Below are 21761 nucleotides of genomic sequence, written 5' to 3'. Positions count from 1 at the left end.
CTGCAGTGGCTGTTAGTGTTAAACCCAACATTTTAAACTGAAAAGGAAAATCTGAAAATCTTTAAATATTTGTCCAAACTACTGTGGTTTAATCTCTGCTTAAGAATCAAACTGGAAAGTGAATTTACTTGTTGAAAAAATATTCAAAAATGCTCAAACCAAGTTGATAAAAATAAAAATCTATTTAATACTTAGATATGATCAACATTCAAGGAGGGCAGGTTTACTGTAGGACTCGATTTATACAAAGAAAAAAATCACATTTCTACACAGAAATAAAGAGAAATTAAAGACACAGAGACAAAAACAACAATGTAAATCACTGAAATCATTATCAAGAATAAAAATCATGAATCCTTTAAAAGAGGTCAGGATAGAAGAATGCAGATAAAAGACCTTTTGCTGAGCTAAAAAGAATAGTTTTTATCCAGAACTTAATTATTGAGCAGAAATGCAAAGTTTGTCTGAAACCCCAGATTACAATAAACACCTAATAAGATAGAAGGATTGAAAGATAAACACAAGATGAGAGGCAGGATGGTCCTCCAATCAGTAGAGGGCAGTCTCAGCAATGAAGATGAGGGACCTTAGAGGCTCCAAACGGCAGGAACAACCGGGTCCAGAGAAAGAAAACAGATGATCCACAGTTGGTCAGGGACCAGCCATCCCATACAGATGAGATGTTTAGGTTGAACCGGGTCAAAACTAACTCAGATCAGGACAGAAAAACAGGTAAAACACCCAAACAGGACAGAAACCACAACAGGTAGGCTTGAGGCTCGATGCAGGCTGGCACCAGAGAAGATGGTAGAAGAAGAGTGATGTCAATGATTAATTCATAATCATGACTTTACTGGTTAAACTATAACAACCCTGTACATTTTATTTAGTTACTTCAGGCCGTTTGCTCTGCATTTCATTTGTTATTTTCTGTCTTCTCTTTTCCTGACTGACATTTTTGAGCTTGGCTCGAGTTTTCCTTCCTGTTGGAGCTGCAGCCCGGCAGCTTTAGCACGCCTTTCCTCTGCAGGAACAGCACCGGCAGGACCAGACTGCTCGGCACACACAGCCAGCAGCCAGAAAAGAAAGTCACGCAGAAATTGAATTCATAGTTTTCCTCGGAACCCAACACAGTGATGGTGAAGCACTGGCCAAAAAACCTCAACAGCAGCGCCACGGAGATGGCCGCGACGGTGTGGAAGGCCCTCCTCTTTGATTCGTCATTCCCCAAACCCGGGCGTCTTAGCACGCAGAAAACGGCCGCCGTGCAGAAACAGACGACGACCACAATGAAGGCCAACGCAAACAACAACAGTTGTGTGGGAAAGACGGGGAAGAGCAGCGCTCCGACACCCGCCAGTCCACAGCATGACAGGAAAACACAAGCGATGGCCGCGTCTCTGACCCGGACCCCCTGGGCCTGTTTCAGCCTCATGTAGGTGATGGGGTGAACTACAGCCAGGTAGCGCTCTATACACGTCAGGAAGTGAAAGAACGTCTGGCCACAGTTAGTAAAGAGGATACAGTAATAAGCAAAAGTTATCAAGGTCACATGACAGATCTGCATGGCGTAGAAGTAAGACAGAAGTCCCAAAGCGTGGCTGTTGTCCACCGCGGCCATGCAGTAGGTGAACACGTCGGTGTGGCTGCTCGGTTCTGGAGCCGACCTCTTCTCTCTCCACCGTCTGAAACCATACCAGAAGATGAGGATGCAGACAGGAAAGCTGAGGAAGAAGTAGGTGAATGTGAGGGAGGTGACCAAAATGATGGAGGTTTTTTCATTGAAGCATGAAAAAAGGACGGGATAGAGGGAGGAGTTCAGTGAACAAATGGGCGGAGACATGTGGAAGATGGTGGAGGAAGAGTTGACCTGCATTTTTCACGGTTTCAAGCCTGAAAAAAAAAGACAAAGACTTTCATTTGTGGTTTTACGATCTAAAAGATACAAACAGGTATCATCAGCATATAATGAGAACATTTGAATTTTAATCAGAAAGTCTCACAGACTGGAAAAAAACATGGCTACCCTTCTAAGCTGAGCTATGACCTAGTGTAGGGTATCCACCCTGGAAGGTCATGGGTTCAAATCCATGCCTGAGTGATAACTAAAGACCCTTAGAAATGTGACCCACTTCTTTCCTGCTTTGCCCTCAGCATAAAGTGGTTGGACTGGGGGGTTAAACCACCAAATGGTTCTTGTGTCTACAGCTCGCCACTCCCCCAGTGGGCAAATGCAGAGAACAAATGTCCAACATCCAGGTGTGTGAAAACTAACGGGAGTTTAAAATTAAAAAAATTAAAATTAAGTCATTTTTGCACGTTTATCTAGAAATATTTATAACTTTGTTATCTGTGTTTGTGTTTTTTCTGTCTGCGCCCGAACCCATCTTCGGAAGACAAATATTTAAAACATTTTTTTTAAACAAAAAAGGATTTTCCCAAAAGCAAATATTTGACTTTATACAATAATTACCATGAAAAACAGTGAGACTCATTCCTGGTTGTCAGTTTAACTGATGCAAATACTGAACATTGATTTTCTATTACAGGCAGGCAGTGATGTTCAAACAAACGCGTACAAACACAGAATCATTCAAATGGAAAAATCAAACTCAATAATGAAAACATAATAATAAAAACTTCTGCTTTAAAAACCGTTTACACTTTTTTCTTTGAATAAACTGAACTTACGTGTTGTGCTTGCGTTTATTTTGGCATTCGGCGGCTCGTCTTTTAGGACAACCTTTTTCTGAGTAAACAGACGTGTGGAAGAGCCAGATGGAGCCGGCTATCTGCATCATGCAAATCCACTGTTATTGTTGGGTTGGTTTTCATTTGTGAGTGTGTGTTTTTTTTGACAGGTGCGCGTCTATGGAAATACTTTACCCATAAATCACTTTTCTTGACTGTTTTTGTTTTACTGTCACAGAAAATGAAAAGCAAAAAAAAGCCTAAAGATGGTTATAACTTGTTATAATATTCTTTGTAAAACAAACATGACTTAGTAAAGGAAACTGTTTAAGTGGTTTTTATGACTTATGACTATAAATTAAAGTATAAATATAAACATACATGATGACACGAGACCACTTCACATGTTTTAATCTTGGACTGGAGGAAATGCTCTGTTCTCTGTTTTGTTTTTAACCATATTTTAATTTTGGTTTGTGTGGGAGGGGTTGAGTTACTTCAACACGTTGTTATTCAATTGTTGTTACATTTGCAATAATGAAGGATGTAGAAAACAATTTTTTTAAATTCTTATTATTCAAAAGAACGTTACAGTAAAACAACTGTTTTATAGCATCCCTGTCACCCCAAAAGGAATTGAGCGGGTTTGAAAAATAGATAGATAGATAAATAGACAGAGAGACAGACAGAGAGGGAGGGAGGGAAGGACGGACATTTTTAACACAGAGGGATTTTTTTCACTTAAAATCTAAACCAGTTGTTTTTATTTCATTCAGACCCATTCCAAGGACAATGGTGTTTTATGTTTTTTTTTCCTCTATATCATTATTTTTATGTGGTCTATTCGACGGGATGACGTCAGACCCCGGAACGCTGACGCAGCGTTTCCCGTCGGACTGTATTTGTAGGCGCACAGACGCACCTTGAACTTTCCCGTCTTTTCCTCTCTTTTCTCCCCTCATGAAGGATGTCTAGCCTCGCGCGGCTGCTCCGGGCCGCCCGCCCCGCCGGCGGATGGGGGTCACGCGGCGCACGCGCAGAAAACCGCCTCATTTTTGGTCCGATAACGAACTTTTTACGGCGGAGTTCGGCTTCGGTTCCGCCCCCAAGTCAGACCGACTCTCACAGAGCCTGTTCCGGTTCTGCCGGGACGGTCCGGATCGGCTGCGCCTCCGGGTTCTGGGGGGACACGGCCACTTCAGGTACCGGCGTTGGTTTGTGGTTCCGGGAGTTCGGTTCGGTTCGACACCCATCAGCTGCGGAACAATAATTCATAATATTTTTGTTTACACACTTTCAAACAAACAAAGATTCGTGCGCATGCGCGCCTGATCTAAAAAATTTTACTTTTTATTTTAGACATTTTTTTTAATAATTGTTTAATTGACCTTACATCTTAAATATTTTATTTAATGATCATTTTTTAATAAAATATTTCTATTTTTTGTTTTGTTTTTTCATGGTCCTAAATTTTAAATATTTTTTTATTTTATTTTTTCTTCTTGACAGCCTTTATATTCATTTTCACTTTACATTTGCTGTTGTTTATTGTTTGTTTTTATTCCATCCATGTTTGTTTCTATGAGACCTTTTTCAACCAATCAGAGATTTAGTTTGTTGAATCTGGATTCAAACCTGATCTCAGATCGGCTCAGTGAGAACAGAAATCAGTCTGTCGCTGCTCAGAGGTGTGCACGTGTGTGTGCACGTGTGTGTGTGTGTTTCAGTGCCTCAGCTGATCTTCGGCGGGAGGCTGGACTTCCTGGTCTTCGACTACCTCAGTGAGATCACCATGTCGCTGCTCACCGCCGCCAGAACCAAGGCGCCTGTGAGTCCACTCTGGGAGGGGGCGGGGCTTCTGTTCAAAATCTGTTTTTCTCCCCCCTCCTCTTTTCATTTGGATTATGACGTTTGTTTTAGGCCAAATAAAAAAAACAGGAACTGGTTTCTGCAAAACGTTATACAATAACGATTGAGTTGTGGGCACAAACAACCCCGCCCCCTATTCCCATCACCCATAACTGAGAGCTCTCTGTTCACACCGTCTCCTGCTAGCTGCAGCCCCTTCCTAACATTAGAGATATCAGATCCATCCAGATGACCAGTGTAGATCCAGATTCCAGCTCAGACCAGGAAAACAAAGGCGATCACGGATCTATTTGTCTGCATCAGAAAGGGGCGGAGCTTGGAGCTTAAGGCCCCCGTCACACATAGGATCATCTTTGTCATACAGGATTTTTTCCCTCCGATTCACAGTGATTTGAATGAAGAAAGGGTGGAGAAAGGCATTTTAATCCTATTTGTTTTTAATATTTTTCCTCCACTAGAACCTGACAGATCATTATTCCCACCAGAGGGCGACTTTAAAACGACCCTTAGAGCAGATAAAGGAGAACATTTCGTCCTGATTGTTTATTGAAGCGTTTATTTTGGTGAGCTTCCGTCATGAAGGAAACGCCAGCGTTGCAGGTTTCACTGAACTCTGTGCTGCAGAGCTGGTCTCTGCCAGCAGGGGGCGTAAGCAGCCTGTCTCTGAACTCTCCTCCTGCAGAACCTGGGTTACGCTCCAGACTTTGTGCACGCCGCTCTGGCGCCGTTCATCAACGACATCCACAGGAAAGGTGAGCGCACGCCTGCAGAGTTGTTGTTGGGCGTCCTGTCTCCATGGCAACGGTTGAACACGCCGGCCCCTTCTCCCCGGCAGGGATCCGTATCGTCAGCAACGCAGGCGGGGTGAACCCTTTGGCGTGCGCCGAGGCCATACGGGAGGTCGTCAAGAAGGCGGGGCTTAACCTCAAGGTCGCCGTGGTGACGGGCGACGACCTCATGCCGCGGGTGTGACATCGTCTGCGTGGAAGTTTAAACGTGTGGTTTTTCCCGGTGGTCTCATGTCTCCTTCCTCAGAGGGGCCGCATGGCGGAAGTCCAGATGGCGGACGGCGAGGGCATGCAGCCGCTGCCGCGGACGCTGCACAGCATGAACGCCTACCTGGGGTACGCCGGCCGAGTCGCTCTGCGGCCCGGGCCGCCGCTGACGCGCCTCTGTGTGTGTGCAGGGCCCAGCCCATCCGCCGCTGCCTGGACCTGGGCGCCGACGTGGTGGTGACGGGACGCTGCGTGGACAGCGCCGTGGCGCTGGGGCCGCTCATGCACGCTGTAGGTTTGTCAGCGGAACCGTAGGTCAGGCGGCTTCCATCCGTGCAGGACCTGCAGCAGCTGCAAACATGTCCTCCGCATGTCCTGCTGATGCACAGCACACGTCCGTCAGACGAGGAGCTTAAAGACCTTTCTGTGTTTTCCTGCAGTTCGGATGGAGCAGAAGCGACTACGACCTTCTGGCAGCAGGAAGGTAGAAACAGCTCTTCCTGAAGCTTTGCTCCACTTTCCTGACATCCAGACGCCTCCATGTTTGCATCAGAGCTCCGTCACTCATGGGGTTCAGGCTGAGCATCAAACGTTTCACTGATCCAGGATCCGTCTGCATGAAGCCGTTTCGTTTCAGAATCTCTTCACATCATCAGCTGTGTGTCTAAAATGGACTCTAGAGGCCCAAAGTTTACGGAGATTTTAAGACCTATTTCACTGTAAAACATGAGTCGTACTAATAACTGGAGGTTAAAACATAAATCCTGGAATCAAACTTTAGTCTGGATTCTGTTCTTGAACTTTAAATCCATCAACATTTTTTACAGACAAAACATCTGAACTCTGTTCTAGCCTGGTTCTTGTTTTCTAGTGGTTCTAGCAGAACCGTCTGTTTTGGGTCGATTCTTGTTGGATGAACCTCCTGGTCCAAGCTTGATGAAACCGGAGCATCAGACCCATACCATCACACTTCCTCCTCTGTGTTTGACTCTGGAGCTTTCCACTTTATTTGAACGGGGATTCTGCTCGAGGAGCCGAACGTTTCAGATGTTGGTTCATGGGTTTTACTCAGTAACTAGTATTTTCTGGTCCAGATGAGCTTCTTCTTATTATTCTGACGTCTTCACACGGACTTTCTTGGTGCGACTCGTCCGGTCCGCGTCCAGATCGTCACCGTTCAAACGGAGACTTTGACCCGGATGCAGCTCAGAGTCCTTTAAACTTTCTCTGGAGGATAGACCCACATTTCTGCGTTTAATGATGCTCCGTCTGAACTCCATCTTTAGTTTCTTATAAAACACAACTTTCGGCTGTACAGCGGTGCTCATGTGGAGCTCAGGAGGGTTTGAACCCTCACCGTTTGGGTTGGAACATCTGTGTCAGCCTCTGGGGCACAGACAGCTTTAAATTGTTCAAATCCTTCCTTTTCTCTTGAAATTACTTTTTTACATAATTTCAATGTGTGGACAATGTTCAGTTTTGGATAAACTAACATTTTTTTTTAACATTTTGTCATTTCTCTGTTTACTTTTGTAACATTTCCAGCTCTTCATTGGCCGTTTCCACCAATTAAAGTTTTCTGAAACTTTTAACCCGTAGTGTACAAACTGCTACAAACTGTTACAAGTGTTCTTCATATAAGTAAATATGTTGACTAAACATTATGGGCACAAGCACAGAGCCCTGTGGTACGCCCCTCAGTACCTTATTGTCAGTTTGGGAAGAACTTTCCTCATGGAAGGCTTCTGCACTACAGGTGTCGTTTTTTCCTGTCTGGTTGTTCTGAACAGCATGTGATGATGAAAAGCTAACGGCAGTCGTTGTAGCTGTTGCTGTTGTTTCAGTCTCGCAGGTCACCTGATCGAGTGTGGCGCCCAGAGCACAGGCGGCATCTTCACCGACTGGCACAGAGTTCCTGACTGGTGGGTATCAGCTGGGCGGGGGTCCGGTTCTAAACGTAGATGTTCTACTAAACGAAAGACCCCCCCCAAAGGGAGAGAGGAAAGAGGGGTTCAAACCCTAGAAGTCAGGCCAGACCATGTTATCTCCGGGTTGTCCCAGCTCTCACCTGTCTGGACTCCTCTATACCAGCATCATGGTATAGTAGCCCATACCATGATGCTGCTGCCACCGTTTTATCTGAGAACAAATCAAGTTCATTTCCTGTTTTTTCCTTTTACGCTAAGAAAATTCAGTCAGAGCTTGACGTGAGCTTAACCTTAGGTCTGAGGTGAGCTGTGCCCCTCCCCCAGGGACGTGATGGGCTTCCCGGTGGTGGAGTGTTCGCCCGACGGCTCCTTCGTTCTCTCCAAGCCTCCCAACACCGGCGGCCTGGTCTCCTTTGGAACGGTGGCCGAGCAGCTGGTGTACGAGATCGGCGACCCGCGGCGATACCTGCTGCCCGACGTCACCTGCGACTTCAGCCAGGTGGTCCTCCAGGAAGTATCCGGTACCGCCCCCCACACACACACCAAAGGCTTTCATAGCTCTGTCAGAGTGACCTTAAACAAACTCATCTGGGGCTTGACTCTGGCCCCCGACTGAACCCGCCACCCTCCTCTGAGCCTCCATGAAGCTCCTTATCAGCCGCTGCTTCAGAAACCAAACATGTGTCCCGGCCTGAACCCGTGGAGAGCTCCTAACCTCCAGGCGAACCCCTGAACGCGTCCTGTGACCCGCCGCTGAACCGCCGCTCTCTGATAAGACGCCTCGTTTCTGCTCCTGCCGGTAATTAATTCCCCTCTTCTGGATCTGTGGAGACGAGGCGGGTTCTGTCCTCCCACGGCGCTTAGAGTCAATAACATCACAAATCACTTTAGTTGTATATAAACTCTGGAAACATCCCCAATATTTCACACCACTCTACAAACCTGCTGCTCACCCGGGTGCAGATCCGCCCGGCGACGCCTCCTGCTGCTTTCCCATTGGTTCAGAGAGCCAAAGAGGCAGGTCATGATGCTGGACTGGATTCCATTCGAGGTCTTCTCTGTTCATCTGCAGCTGAACTCACTTTGACCCAAAACAAACGTGGTTTTCATCACATTTAGGAGCCGTTTTCCAAAAACCGGACCAGGTTTTAGAACCACACAGAACATTTCTCTAATGAGACGTGTCCTCAAACCTTTAGGAACCAGACCGAACATCTGGATCTTCATGTTCTGCCATCAAAACCCGTTTAAAATGAAAATAAAGACCCGACAGAACCGACGGACAGAACCGTTCTGATGGGAGGAGACTGAGTGGAGAGGACGACCGCTGCTGTCAGGGATGGACAAACATTTACCACATTGAGCTTCAATCGTAGGCGACGTCTGAAGCCGTGGTCACATGCACCCATAGGGGGGGTCGACCCGTACAGGTGCAGCAGGTTTTCCGGGTCGTCTGGACCCGTATAGGGTCGCAGGATCGCAGGGGGTTAAAAAAGGAAAAGTCTAGACGACACGCCTGCGTGTCCCCTGCTTCACCCGTACGCTCCGTTCACACCGCCCTCGTAAACGCGCGTTCAGGCGACCACGCCACGCATTTTAGGGCATCCGTGTTCAAAATCTCTCACCGTCACGCGTCAGTGTCCGAGTTCCTGCAGCCGTTTTTGGGGCTGTGCGTACAAAACACGCGGCTACTGAACACGTGTTAGAAGTTACAGCAGGTCGAACTTGATCCTAATGTATGGATGGCGTCCTTTTTGAAAACTGACTGACCAGATTTACACGGCTTTGACACGGTGGAGGACAGTAGATAAAGATGAAGAAGAAGCCCCGATGAAGCCTCAGACCGATCTGCAGAATCAACTGGTTCTGGTGTTGCTGTGTGAACGCACGTCTGATCCCTCCAGAACCTCCAGAGCTGCAGGGATTCTAACCCTTCCATCAGATGACAACACCTGACAGAGATCTACTGTTGTCACCTCCTGCTGTGGCGGCGGTTCTGATGGACTCGCAGCGGTTCTGATGGACTCGCAGCTTCACCTTTGACCCCGAACAATCCCGCCTGGTTTGCTGTTGTGTGTTTCAGGTTGTGTTTAGATGGTTTAGTCGTAAACTATGCGCTGCTGTCAACTTTCAGGCCACAATATCCTTGAGAAACCACAACAGCAAACCGTTTATGGAGCTCGGGGAACGGCGCCGTGCCAGAACCGTTCTGACTCAGAGATGAGCGCAGAAATGTGACGACACCCACTGAATGTGAACTCTGCAAGTTGTTACTAAAAATGTAAATATTTCTTCTAATTGAGCCCGGTTGAACTCTGGAGTCCGGTCTGACCGCCGCCCGACCCGACTCTGCACTCGGCAGTTTATCTTTAAACGCAGCCGGGCGGGAAACCCGGCCAAAGGCGAGTTCTGGGCTCGGTTCACGCAGGGGTGACGGAGCCCAGCGCGGCGTCCGCTGCACGTACGGCGAGGTAACGGGTGGTGCGAGGGGGGGACGGGGGCCAAAGCCGCTCCCCCCTTTCTCTGCTCTGAGAGTCCGGAGGCTGAAAGAGCAAACGGAGAAAGATTCAAGACTGTTTACCTCAAAACAAAACGTTTCCCCTCCAAAAAGATTATGGGAAAATAAAAGTCTGTTTATTTTTAAGGTTTGATTAAAATAAAACCAGTAAAACTGAAGTTTCCTTAATGCTGTTTTATTTTATTTTATTTTTTTCTTTCTCATGATTTCTCTGACATTTATTTACAATCGTAGTAAAAATAAACGAGGTCCAAACAGGAAGAGCAGTGGCGTCCCTCAGGGATCCGTTTTAGGACAAAACAAACGGACTCCTGAATGATTCTTTCCATCAATCACTAAACTAGTAAATCCCCTTCCATCAACATGAATGCAAAGTGCCGGACATAAATCCTAAATGAACATACATTACAAGTCATGAAACTCTTTGACTGCAATAAGAGTCATTCTGAAAATAGATAAAGAACACTAACTTCACTAGAAAGTAGAACAACATTCTCCTCCAGGAGGTCGTGACAGAAGCAGGAGATGGGAAGACCTGCAGGTCTTTGTGGACTCAGTTCAGGTCCGAGTTCAGGATCCAACAGTCAGTCAGACTTTTGGACAAACCTGGATCCATAGGAGAGTTCAGAGTGTCTGAAGAGCAACTAGAACTCAGAGGAACGTCTGGACTAGAACGCTGAAGACCTCCGGCCTGGACTCGAACCAACGGCACCTCAGGAAAAACAGCATCGTGGCTCGGCATGGTGGTGGTGGTGTGATGGTGAGGGCTGCTTTGCAGTTTCAGAACCAGGACGACTGAAAGTTCTCACAGGAAGTCCTGATGAATCTGTTGGTTTGTGAGCTGAAGAAGACTTGGACTCTGGTTAAGGTTCTGCACGGTTTTGGTTAAGGTTCTGGATGGTTCTGGTTAAGGTCAACCTTGAACTGCTCTCCGTGCTGCACATTAGCGGCTAAAAAGAAGGAAATGATGATGAATTCATCAAAGTGAAACATGGTTTTGTGTCGGATCTGTTTTATGGTCCGGTCGATGGTCTGGCTGATGATCCGGTCGATGGTCCATTTGATGATCCGGTTGATGGTCAGTCTGATGATCCAGTTGATGGTCTGGCTGATGATCCGGTTGATGGTCCGGTTGATGGTCCGGTTGATGGTCCGGCTGATGGTCCGGCTGATGGTCCGGTTGATGGTCCGGCTGATGGTCCGGCTGATGGTCCGGCTGATGGTCCGGTTGATGGTCCGGCTGATGGTCCGGCTGATGGTCAGGTTGATGGTCCGGCTGATGGTCCGGCTGATGGTCCGGCTGATGGTCTGGTTGATGGTCCGGCTGATGGTCCGGTTGATGGTCCGGTTGATGGTCCGGCTGATGGTCCGGCTGATGGTCCGGCTGATGGTCCGGTTGACTGTCCGGCTGATGGTCCGGCTGATGGTACGGCTGATGGTCTGGTTGATGGTCAGGTTGATGGTCAGTTTAATGGTCCGGTTGACAGTCAGGTTGATGGTCCGGTTGTTTGTCCAGGAACAGAAGGAGGAGCCGTCAGCGTCCGTGGAGCCAGAGGATTCCCTCCTCCAAACGACTACAAGGTGGGCGTCTCCCGTCACGGGTTCCTCTCTTTCTGGCGCGTCGCTGATGTTTCCGTCCTGGTGAGCAGGTGTGCGCCACTTACCTGGATGGCTTCAGAGCCACGGCGGTCTGTCCGGTCGGAGGTCCGAGGGCGGCGGAGAAGGCCAGGCGGACGGCGGACAGCCTCATCAAACGGTGAGAAGAAGGGGGGTTTCTGGGAGCTCCGTTTACCGGATCAAGGCTCCTCAGCGATGAAGGTCCGCCTCTCCACTGCAGGACGCGGCGTCTGTTCCAGCTGCTGAATCTGGACGACTTCAGCGCCGTCAACGTCCAGATCCTGGGAGCTGAGGACACGTACGGCCACAACGCTCGCAACAAGGTAAGGCTCGCCGGCGCCGCGCCGCCAGCATCCTGCAGCCTCACAACCACCAGCCGGGTCCTTCAGGTTAACGTGTCACATTTCCACCCTGAAGGAAATCTGCTCTGTGTTTTCACTTCAGCGGTGATTTGGACAACTTTGTTTCTGATTCAAGAAGACGATTCCGCCCTAAAAATACCAGAAATGTGTAGATTTATAGCCATGATCTATTTTTGAGTGAAGATGGATTTGGATGGACTTCTTTCCAAAACCAGACCCAACGCTGACAGGTCGGTTCCTTACGGAGGCCCTGAAGTCCAAATCCCAAAAACAAATCACAAAAATCACAATGAAATTTGAAAAAAGCAAAACAAACCAGAAAAATAGCTTCACATTCACATAGTTCTAAAACTAGGAAACCAAATCAAAAGGAAACATTTTGGAAAAGCAAAGTCATTTTCAAAAATCAAAATGAAATGTTTGATAAATGAAAGGAAACAGGAAAAGGTAGTAATTATGGGATACCATGGTTGGATGATGGTGTTTGAGTTTTAAAGAAGAGGAAAAACATGAGACTTTTTACCTGAACTTTGGTAAAGAGGGCGTGGCCACAAGCTTTATGAAATATTTTCAGTTTAAAGATATTGACAAAGAACTTTCTGATGAAAAGGTGAACAAACCTTTTCCAGATTCTTATTTTCTTTTTGTTTTTAAGAGCCTATATCATAAAAAAATCCACTTTGTTTTAGCTTTTTAGCGTATTATAAATACTCATTCCTCACAAAAAACAACGCTAAAGTAGTATTTTGATCCATTCACACATCTTAAAACCACCACCAGGCCCTCCAAATCCACGGAAACGGGCGGTTCCTCACATTGTGACATCACAAAGTGAGGAACCGCCCCTTCCAGGAAGAGACTGCACTGGCAGCTCCGCCCCCAGGCTAACAGACACACCCACTTTCTCTGTAGAGCTAGCATGATCGGCTAAACGCTTTTATTTTCTAGCACAGTACGCAGATCCATCTTCGTTGCAATGCTAATGTTAGGTTGGGGTGTAAGCTAGCAGGAGAGAATGTAAACAGAGAGCTCTCAGGTGTGGGTGACTGGAGAGTTAAGATGCTGACTTATATTTACTGTTTTTTTTCTCGGAAATTCATTTATTTCAATCGGAGTAGATCTGAAATATGAAAGCAAGTTATCAAATAAACAAATTAGTTTTATTTTGAAATCCCTTCTTGCATCTTTTCATGCAAAAACGGCTTTTCTGTTAATATTTCTAAAATGAAAATGACAGTTTCATAGAAAACAGTCCTTATCATTATAACATCAACGCTTCACGGCTTTACAACACATTTTAAATATTTAACATGTATTTTGTGATCATATGTTTCTGTGTAAAATATATTTTAGGGGATTAAAGATGTGACTGTTGAGTAATCCAAATGTTGTTTTTCAGCTCCATTGAAATGAAAAGCAAACAGAATATTTTTAGTTCATTGTCCGCAGGGGAGATGTTTCAAAATAAAACAAAGTATGAACAATAGGAGTCGGAAAGAAGAAGAGGGAGGAGCGCCGGGATTCCCAGCCTCCTGAAGAAGCTTCCTGTGTTTGCAGGAATCCAGGGAGGCCGTCATCTGGATGTCCGTCCACCACAAGCAGAAGAAAGCCCTGGAAGTCTTCTCCCGGGAAATCGCCTCAGCGGGAACCGGCATGGGTACGACGCACGCCGTGGGCCGTGGGCTCTGGGCGCGTGGGCCCTGGGCGCCGTGGGCTCTGGGCGCCGTGACCCGTCTCTGCACAGAGGCGCCTTTATGACGAGCCGAGGATCAGAAACCAGTTCGCTGTCTGAGTTCTGGTGTTTGGGATGTTTTAGCATCGATTCCCCGTCGTCTGTCAGTTAATAACTGTAGATTCCTGTCAGCGACTGCATGAATGTGAAGACCTTTGATTTGAAAGAGTTCTAGTCTTTATCTGAAATTGATTTCATCCTCATCAAAGACGTTTTCTGCTAAGTCAGATGATTCCTCAGAAGCTCGTTTTCCTCTGATATTCCATAAGCATTTTCTCCTCATTCCATGGTTCGTTCCATCGATGGTTTGAATTCCTCCGTCTCTGGTTTGCCAGTTCACCTTTAGCCTTAGTCACATGGCCCGTTCAGCGGTCGACCCATACAGGTCCGTGTCCCTGATGCTACAGACACAGCCAGCATTAATGAACGCGCCTGTAGCATATGCTGCTCACACTGGACTGTCGCTAACCGGTACCAGCACCAGTACTAATGTTCAATGTCTGCTGACTCCAGGCTTTCTCCTCCGATTTTTGAAAGATCTCGGCTCATTTACAGACTTTTCATCAGAAGTTTTCAATGGAGTTTTCTCTGGGGCCGACGTGAAGGCAGCGTGAGGCTTTAGGACTGTCCTTCTAGCTATCGGTGGTAAATGTCTTCATGAGGACGGTCACTGCATCCAATCAGTTGGAGGTTATTCCAGAAGATTAACTGCAGTTCAAAAGTTCTTGTTCTGGTGTTGAAGTGGAGGAATGAATGGATTATCCTTGGTGTTGGTTTTGGTGGGGATACGCAGACACACAAAGCTGAGCTCTGTTCCTCTGATGTTTGCGGCTCTGGATTCCTGCTGCAGTGGGAGTCTCTCCTCACCGGCAGCAGATAGCTGGGGCTTTGACCTCCTGAACCACGGTTTGGTGTTAGCGACCTCAGGCTTTATCTGGTAGTGAACTCTGTGTGACTCCTGCAGATTCATACGGTCACTGTGTAGAACCAGACGGGACAGAACGTCAGGGCTAAAGCTGTCCTCTTCTCTCTGTGGTTTAGCTCCTGGGCTCACTGGCATTGTTGGAGGACGACCCAAAGTGTGAGTTAGTAGTAAAAACCCAGAACCATAAAAAGGCCTGTAAAAACCTCCATAAACCTCCATGTCACGTTTTATGTCCCACAGGTCTCCTGTTCTGAAGCCGTTTTTCTTCTTGCAGCCCAAATCTCAGCTAACGGTCAGTTTGGTCCAAACCACTCCCACATGTCTCATTTTGTCCTTTCAATGTGTCCAAAATAACCAACACTTTAGAAAAGAACCCAAACACCTTCCAGTTCAGTTCAAGCTAAAACCCCTGATGTCGTTCCAGGTGGACATCCACCTGGGTGGAAAGCTGGTGGAGTCCCTCACAGAGGCTGAACCTGACACACCTGTGAGAGATGAAGCCCCTCCCACCTCAGCAGAAGACACACCTGACACAGGTGATCAATGACACCCGGATGATCAGTTTCCTATTGACACGCTTCGATCATCGATACATGTGGGTTTTGATCCTCAGCCAGACTACCGTGTTCTTTGTATAACTGTGATAAATGAAGGTGTTTTATGAAGTCGTTTCAGGGTCATTGAAGTGGTTCTAGTGTTTCATTTAGATCCTGGTTGACTCTGAAAGGCGGTAACCAGGTCTTGTGTGAACGTGGCGGTCTTACAGGGTGTCTGGATAAAAGCAGAGTTCTGCAAAAGTCAGTAGAGGAGTTCTAGTGGAGACTGGATGGGTTTTTGTAAGGGTTTGATCTTTTTTTGTTGTTGACCACCTTAACAGACATACTACACTATGGTCATGGTCCACCAATGTGGCCCCTACAGACACGGCTGTACTCGGCCCCCAATATGAGAAACCCAACAGATATTTGTAAAGCACTTTTCTACCTTGTTAGAAGACCTAAGGCGCTTTACAGTCCCAGTCCCATTCACGTACCGATGGTGGCTCTGCTGCCAAACACCCGGTCGCTGACCGATAACCAATGTGGGGTTCAGTGTCTTGCCCAAGGACACTGCGACACATGGGCGGTCAGGGCGGGAACCTAACCTTCGGATCAGACTGCTCTACCTCTGGCTGCTCTGGTGTCTTCACGTGTGAAGAGCAGCATCAGTGTCTGGTCCTGGACCACATGATTGCTGTGAACCATAGTCATTGGGGGGGCTGACCTCAAACAGACGTCCTATCATTTTCTATCCGGTTCACAAACAGAAAGCAGGACTAAGGTGACTAAAAAAACACCTGACAATATTCCCCCTCAGACTCAGAGAAGGTCCAGTGGGGGTTTGGTTTTCCTGTAGTCCTCAGAGGACCAGCGGTACCAACCGATGGCTCAGCTCTGGACTCTGGACAATCTGGAACTGAAAAGACTGAAAGGAATTAGAGGCTTTTTCGACGAGGCTTTCTTCAGGAGTGACCGAGCTCTGACTATTGTCTGAAGATGTTCAGGAGGAGGAGTTGAACACGGTGTCCACGGCGGGTGTTTGAGAAGAAGATTGTTACTGAGCCCAGTTCCTCACCCTCAGAGTCTCTAAAGACACCCGCTGTACCCTTTGAGCACTGAAAGAAAACAAACGTTGTTTGCTGGGATTCAAAGTCTTTTCAGAGTTTGTTGGGACCCAAACTTCCTTTGAGGGTCTGAAACCCAAACTGAAAGCCTGCATTCAAACAACCGGACCAGGGAACAGAAACCAGGACTTTAACGGGCCTGTTTGAGCCAAATGAGTGTTTTTTTTTTCTGTTCAGAGCTGCCCAGCGGACCACACAGCTACAGGCTGGAGGAGCTGGCGTTCACCAGGAGCGGAGACAAAGGAGACTCGGCTAACATCGGTGAGGAGGAGACCAGCAGCACGAATTCAGACTTAACTCCGTCAGTACCAGACTGAGACGCTGCAGCTGAAGTTCTAGAGGACTTTGGACGTCTCACAAACCTTTAAAGCATTTTTCAGCTAAAACCTTTTCTCTGCTTTTGATCTTGTGTTTTTCTGTTTGATTATTTAATAGTTAAAAGGGAATAAACTACGACACATTGATGTTTCTGCTAAAGCCTCATAAATATACCCTTTATTTAAGGTTCTTTGCCTTCAGACACCGGAGGACACAAAGCCGGCGTTACTCCTGTTCTTTAAACTACGATTTTTTTGGACCGTTTGCACAGTTACCGTAGTTCCAACGGATTCTGAAACAGCTGCTCTGAAAGCTTGGAGCTGATCTGTTTTCCTTTGTTGCAGAGTCCGTTGGAAGTACCGTAATTGCACAAACCGTCAAAGGGTTTAAGTAGTTCACAGAACGTTATTTCCTGTCACTGGGTCCATCTCCGGTCTTGACTGATGGGTCTCTGTCTTCCTGTCTGTAGGGGTTGTGGCCCGTCATCCCCTGTTCTTCCCTTACCTGAAGCAACACCTGACCCCCGCCGTTGTTCACGAGTACTTCTCCCACCTCATCGAACCGGGACACCACAGCGCGGCGGTCACACGGTGAGCCAACCAGTGTCTGTCATGAAACCAAATCCAGCTGTAAAGTGTTGAACCGCATCCGTGTGTTTGGAGGAAATCCAGTCGGAACAAAGGCGGAGCCTCATAAACGTGTCAGCGTCGGCCGCTGTGGTTGGACAAGTTACAGCCACTATCAACAAGAACTTCTCATGTTTTGGTGATGCATGGGTGACACGCATGACCGCAGTCGCAGGAATGTCCCTGTCATGTGACTCATCACATCCAGAGTCCAAATGTTGAATCAGTGTAAAACATGACTTGGCTTTGAGAAGTCACATTCACTGTAATCTAACACCCCAGTTTACTGGAAGTGACCGTTTGAACGCCCCCTTCTGATGTGGCGACTGCTTTCAATCTACTGTTAGCAACACGGGGAACCAAAGCGGTTCCGTCTACAGGAAGCTGAGGACGGCGGCGAGCCGTGGCTCAGAGCTCAGCGTAGCGAGGAGCTGGAGCTCGTGAATCTCGCCCACCTGGACCTCCTCTCTCGCCCTGATTGGCCTCCTGCTGCCTCAGACACCTTGGTGGAGCACCTCCTCCTCTCGTTAACCCTGCAGGAGGTCCGCGCTTGCACACCCACACCTTAAATACTTCCAGACGGCTTCCAGCCCTGCGCAGGAACCTGACGGAGACACGTTTGTTCTTTGTCCGTGTGGGGGAGGCTTCATTTAGCCTTATGGGGGTTTTCACCTCTGCTGAGGAAGAAAGACGGTCTCACAAACACAGTTAACCCTATCGACCTGCTAGCGCTAGCAGTTTTCTTCAGCTTCCTGGACGTTTTCCAAACTGGAAGGGTTTTGGAATTGAGGCGTTCCACTTTGTCCTGCGGCAATCGCTGTGCGGGGGAGGGGTGGAGTCTCTGCGCTGCGTTTGTTTCAGTTTAAGCACAAATGTAACCTAAAGAAAATATGGACGTTATCTGAAGAAAACCGGCTCAAACGTCACGTTTAGCTCTTTTGCTTTGATCACAGCAAGCAGAAAATCACCTGGTCGGAATAAACGAGGGAACGTTTTCATTGCTAACCTTTGAAAATTCCCGTATGCTTTAAAGTTTTACTAAACTAAGTTTTGACGACAGAAAGGAGTCCTAGAATAGAGCCATGTGGAACACCACCTGCTGATCTTTGTATCAAACCTTTTGTTTTGTGGGGTCAATTTGGAGAATTATTTTCAAAAAATACTGGCTAAACATAGTTATTTTTTTAACAGCAATTGTAAAAATCGTTAAATAGGTTTTGACTTTAACAACAGGTTTATGTTCGCTACAGATTTGAAAACATCAAACAAAACGTTCAAGAATCATTTATAATTTAATATAAAAACATAAAGATTTAATCACTAGATTATATATTTTTTAAACTAATGAAAACTACTCATAGAACAGAATAATAATATATTTACCTTTTACTGAAACTTTCTTTCAGTTACTTTGAATGGTTTTGTGGTTGAATCAGTGTTGGTCAAGATCTGTTTTCTTCAGCTTCCTGGCGTTTTGTGTTTTCAGGTACACTCTGCCTGGAATCCACGCACTCAACTTTGTCCTGCGGCGATCGCTGGGCGGGGGAGGGGTGGCGTCTCTGCGCAGCGACCCCCAGGTAATCCCCGCCGCCTGAACTCTTAAAACTGTGTGTGGGGGGGGGTTCTGAGCAATGAAACGACCTCCAGGTGTGAAGAAAGTGGTGGATTGGAGGCAAACATCAGAGAGTCGGACTTTACAGAGCCGTAAAAAACGTGGCGCCTTTTGGTGTTTCAGGGTAAAGCCTACGGACAGATGCTGCTGGACCTGAGGCTCAGCGGCCTGCCGGACCTGAAGTCCCTGGTGGACTGAGGACCGGCGACATCCTGGAGGTGTGGTTCTTCCTCTGACTGAAGCTTCTCTTTTCAGACGTAGATCAGTGTGTTTGCTCAGAACTGTCACATGTACCTGTGGGGGCCGCTCCAGGGTTACCGGGGGGGTCGGTGTTTGTTTGGGAAGCAGGAAAACCTTCTTTGAAAGCTGTGGAGTGACCAGATCTGTCGCCACCAGGAGCTGATCAAAGCGGCCGCAGGTCCTCACGGCAGCAGCAAACGTTTAGACAGTGTGGACCTGAGTGGAGACCTTTGACCCCCCAGGCCTGCCGACCGGTCCTCAGGCTTCCCTCTGCAGAGGATCTGCCCCGTCTCCAGATATTGGAGGAGACGCTGGCTGCGTCTTTCACCTCCCGGTGACCCGCGCTGATGCTGGCAGGAATGTGCGGCGGCTCTCAAAGCCACTGAGTCCTAATTGCATCCAGACCGGACCTGAAGCCGGAGCCGCCGCAGCTTCCGGCCTTTTTCAGCGCGATCCCCCGTCCAAACCTGCCGGGGCGTCTCGGGTTCCCCTCTGGCTCCTCTTTCATGTCTGTTCTCCGGGAGCTCCAGGCCTGACCCCTCATGTTCCAGCAGAATCACCGCTGACCTCCGCGTGTCAAACTTTCCCCTGAACCGGTGGAGCTGCTGTCAGCCGTCTGCTGGAGACGAATGACCAGAAAGCCCAGTCTGTATTAAAACCATAAGAAACGTCAGAAAGACAAACTGAAGCAGAGAATAAATCGTCATCCACTGTAAAGGGGGAGCCCGGTGTGCTGTTTCCCCACCAAACACAAATGAAACACAAATGTTGCCACTTTACATGAAAAAGGCAGAATAATGAGCTGTGGGTTCACATCTGTCCAACATCCCGCCTCCACAACAGCATTCCAGGCTGCAGCTCTGTTCCTGGCAGCCTGTTTGGCGTTTATGATGGACGTTCTCACACAGGTAGATTCAGACTAATGACTGCCGTTCCTTTGGTTTGGGCTTTATTGTCATCTATAAGGAATTCCTTTGTTACGGTTCCAGAACAGAAAACTGATCTGATCTGTTAAAAACACGAAATGCAGTTTAGTTTAGGCTCAAATGGAGGCTGAAGGAAACCGGCTCAGACGTCACGTTCAGCTCTTCACCTTTGATCACAGCCAGCAGAAACTCACAAATACAGGATTTGGAATAAACGTTTTGGTGCTAACCTCTGGAAAAAAAAGCAGACAGGAGTCCTAGAATAGAGCCGTGTGGAACACCACAAGCTTATCAAAATGTTTGTTTTGTGGGGAATATGTAGGGAATTCTTTTTAATGAATACTTGCCAAATATTTTTATTTTTTAAACAGCGATTGTGAAAACGTACAACTTCAAGCTAATTTTTTTAATCATCAAATTGTTTTTAATTCTTTTCACTTTCAGATAAATATTTGTAAACAGTTTTTACGTGAAAACATCAATCAAAACGTTTACAAATCATTTATAATTTCAAATAAAAACATCATGACAAAAGTAAATCACTAGATTATATTTTTAAATACTAATGAAAACTAGTCATGGAACAGAATATATTTACTTTTTACTCAAACTTTCTTTCATAACAAAATGATGTTTTTTGTTCATTTTCCTAATCATTTTTTTGAATAAATAAAGTTCTTTTCTGAAGGATTAAATGATCTGATTTCATCGTATTTGTCGTCACGGACAGATGCAGGAAAACGTTTGACCTCTTGAACCTGAAACTCACTTTTCCTTTGGTTGGTTTCTGGTTTCAGTGAAAGTTCATTTCAAACGTTCACGGCGCCTTCATGACGACTTCCTGTTGACGTTTGTCATCCTGGTTTTGATCATTTACTTCATTTGTGAATCATTCTGTCAGATTTGAGAAAAGAAAATGTCTGAAGAAAAAAATAAAAGCCTTTGATGTGACCTGAGAGGCATTTATTTACATGCATGGAGGCGCCGAGCATGATGGGACATTTTAATCAAACTCAGAGCTGGCACTGGTTTCCCTCTCTGTTTTCCAAGAACAAAAGAAAACCGATGCAGAGAACTTTGGTTACAGAAACACAGAGAGACCCCCCACCACCACCCCCACCAGATGGAACCAGACTGGACCTGAAAGCCTGCAGACAGAGATGGAACCGCTGAAAGAACGGCTTGGTGGCAGATGATGAATGGAGCTGAAAGGTGTGTGTGTGTGTTCTTGTATTGCTGTCAGTCTGGGGACTGCCAGCACTTTTGTACACATCGATTAATCTTCAGCAAAGAAAGAAACTCCAGCTTCTCAGGTTTATGTGGGTCAAAGCTTCATCAGTTGAATGTCTGCTGAAGTAAAAAGCAGGAACACATTTACATGTGAGGCCAAGTTTTTAAATCTTCCCTTTTTATTTTTAACTCTTTAACACACAGAATCACACACTCTGTGGCTGCTTTCTCAGCTTCTCTCTGTATTTCGTGAGTATTTACTACGACTAAGCACCGCATCTCGACGTGAAGCTGCTTTCCTCGCACTCATTGCATAAACAGTTACGATAGTTCAGACAACGTGAACTCTGGAACTGAAAGTCCAGAGTTCACGTCCCCCTCACCATCTTCTGATCTGCTTTCAGAGTCGTCTTCATTCTAACGATGCCGTTTTCAGCCAAAATCCAAAAACCGGCGTCGTTTTCTAGGACTTAGTTCCTGCAGAGCGGCAGGTGTTTATCAGAAATTCA

General features: G+C 46.8%; 2 protein-coding genes across 5 annotated transcripts; one reads left to right on the top strand and one right to left on the bottom strand.

The window, feature by feature from the left end:
- Window positions 1-783: 783 nt before the first annotated feature.
- Window positions 784-3751, bottom strand: LOC144987300 (uncharacterized). The gene is made up of 2 exons (XM_078936637.1): window positions 3614-3751; window positions 784-1893 (listed from the first exon to the last, which is right to left on the bottom strand). Exon 2 carries the CDS (start codon window positions 1874-1876, stop codon window positions 917-919), a length of 960 nt encoding a protein of 319 aa, XP_078792763.1. The 5' UTR covers window positions 1877-1893; window positions 3614-3751; the 3' UTR covers window positions 784-916.
- On the top strand, window positions 3571-20717 carry lratb.1 (lecithin retinol acyltransferase b, tandem duplicate 1). 4 transcript variants are annotated; one of them, XM_023966014.2, is made up of 21 exons: window positions 3571-3893; window positions 4419-4519; window positions 5243-5312; window positions 5396-5526; window positions 5596-5684; window positions 5747-5846; window positions 5996-6039; window positions 7400-7477; window positions 7808-8004; window positions 11518-11582; window positions 11651-11757; window positions 11839-11941; window positions 13538-13637; window positions 14754-14793; window positions 14878-14929; window positions 15062-15173; window positions 16478-16561; window positions 17088-17208; window positions 18731-18821; window positions 18980-19074; window positions 19205-20717. In XM_023966014.2, exons 1-20 carry the CDS (start codon window positions 3659-3661, stop codon window positions 19052-19054), a joined length of 1995 nt encoding a protein of 664 aa, XP_023821782.1. In that variant the 5' UTR covers window positions 3571-3658; the 3' UTR covers window positions 19055-19074; window positions 19205-20717. The 4 variants fall into 4 exon arrangements, with proteins under 4 accessions (XP_023821782.1, XP_023821783.1, XP_023821781.1 ...); XM_023966015.2 differs by having other exon boundaries at window positions 19202-20717; XM_023966013.2 differs by having other exon boundaries at window positions 3572-3893; window positions 19253-20717.
- The last annotated feature ends 1044 nt before the right edge of the window (window positions 20718-21761 follow it).

Source organism: Oryzias latipes, chromosome 18 (assembly GCF_053564925.1).
Source record: "Oryzias latipes strain Hd-rR chromosome 18, Olatipes_Hd-rR_3.1".
Taxonomy (NCBI): domain Eukaryota; kingdom Metazoa; phylum Chordata; class Actinopteri; order Beloniformes; family Adrianichthyidae; genus Oryzias; species Oryzias latipes.
Note: the sequence above shows the minus strand (reverse complement) of the source record. Positions and strands in the feature narration are given on the sequence as shown.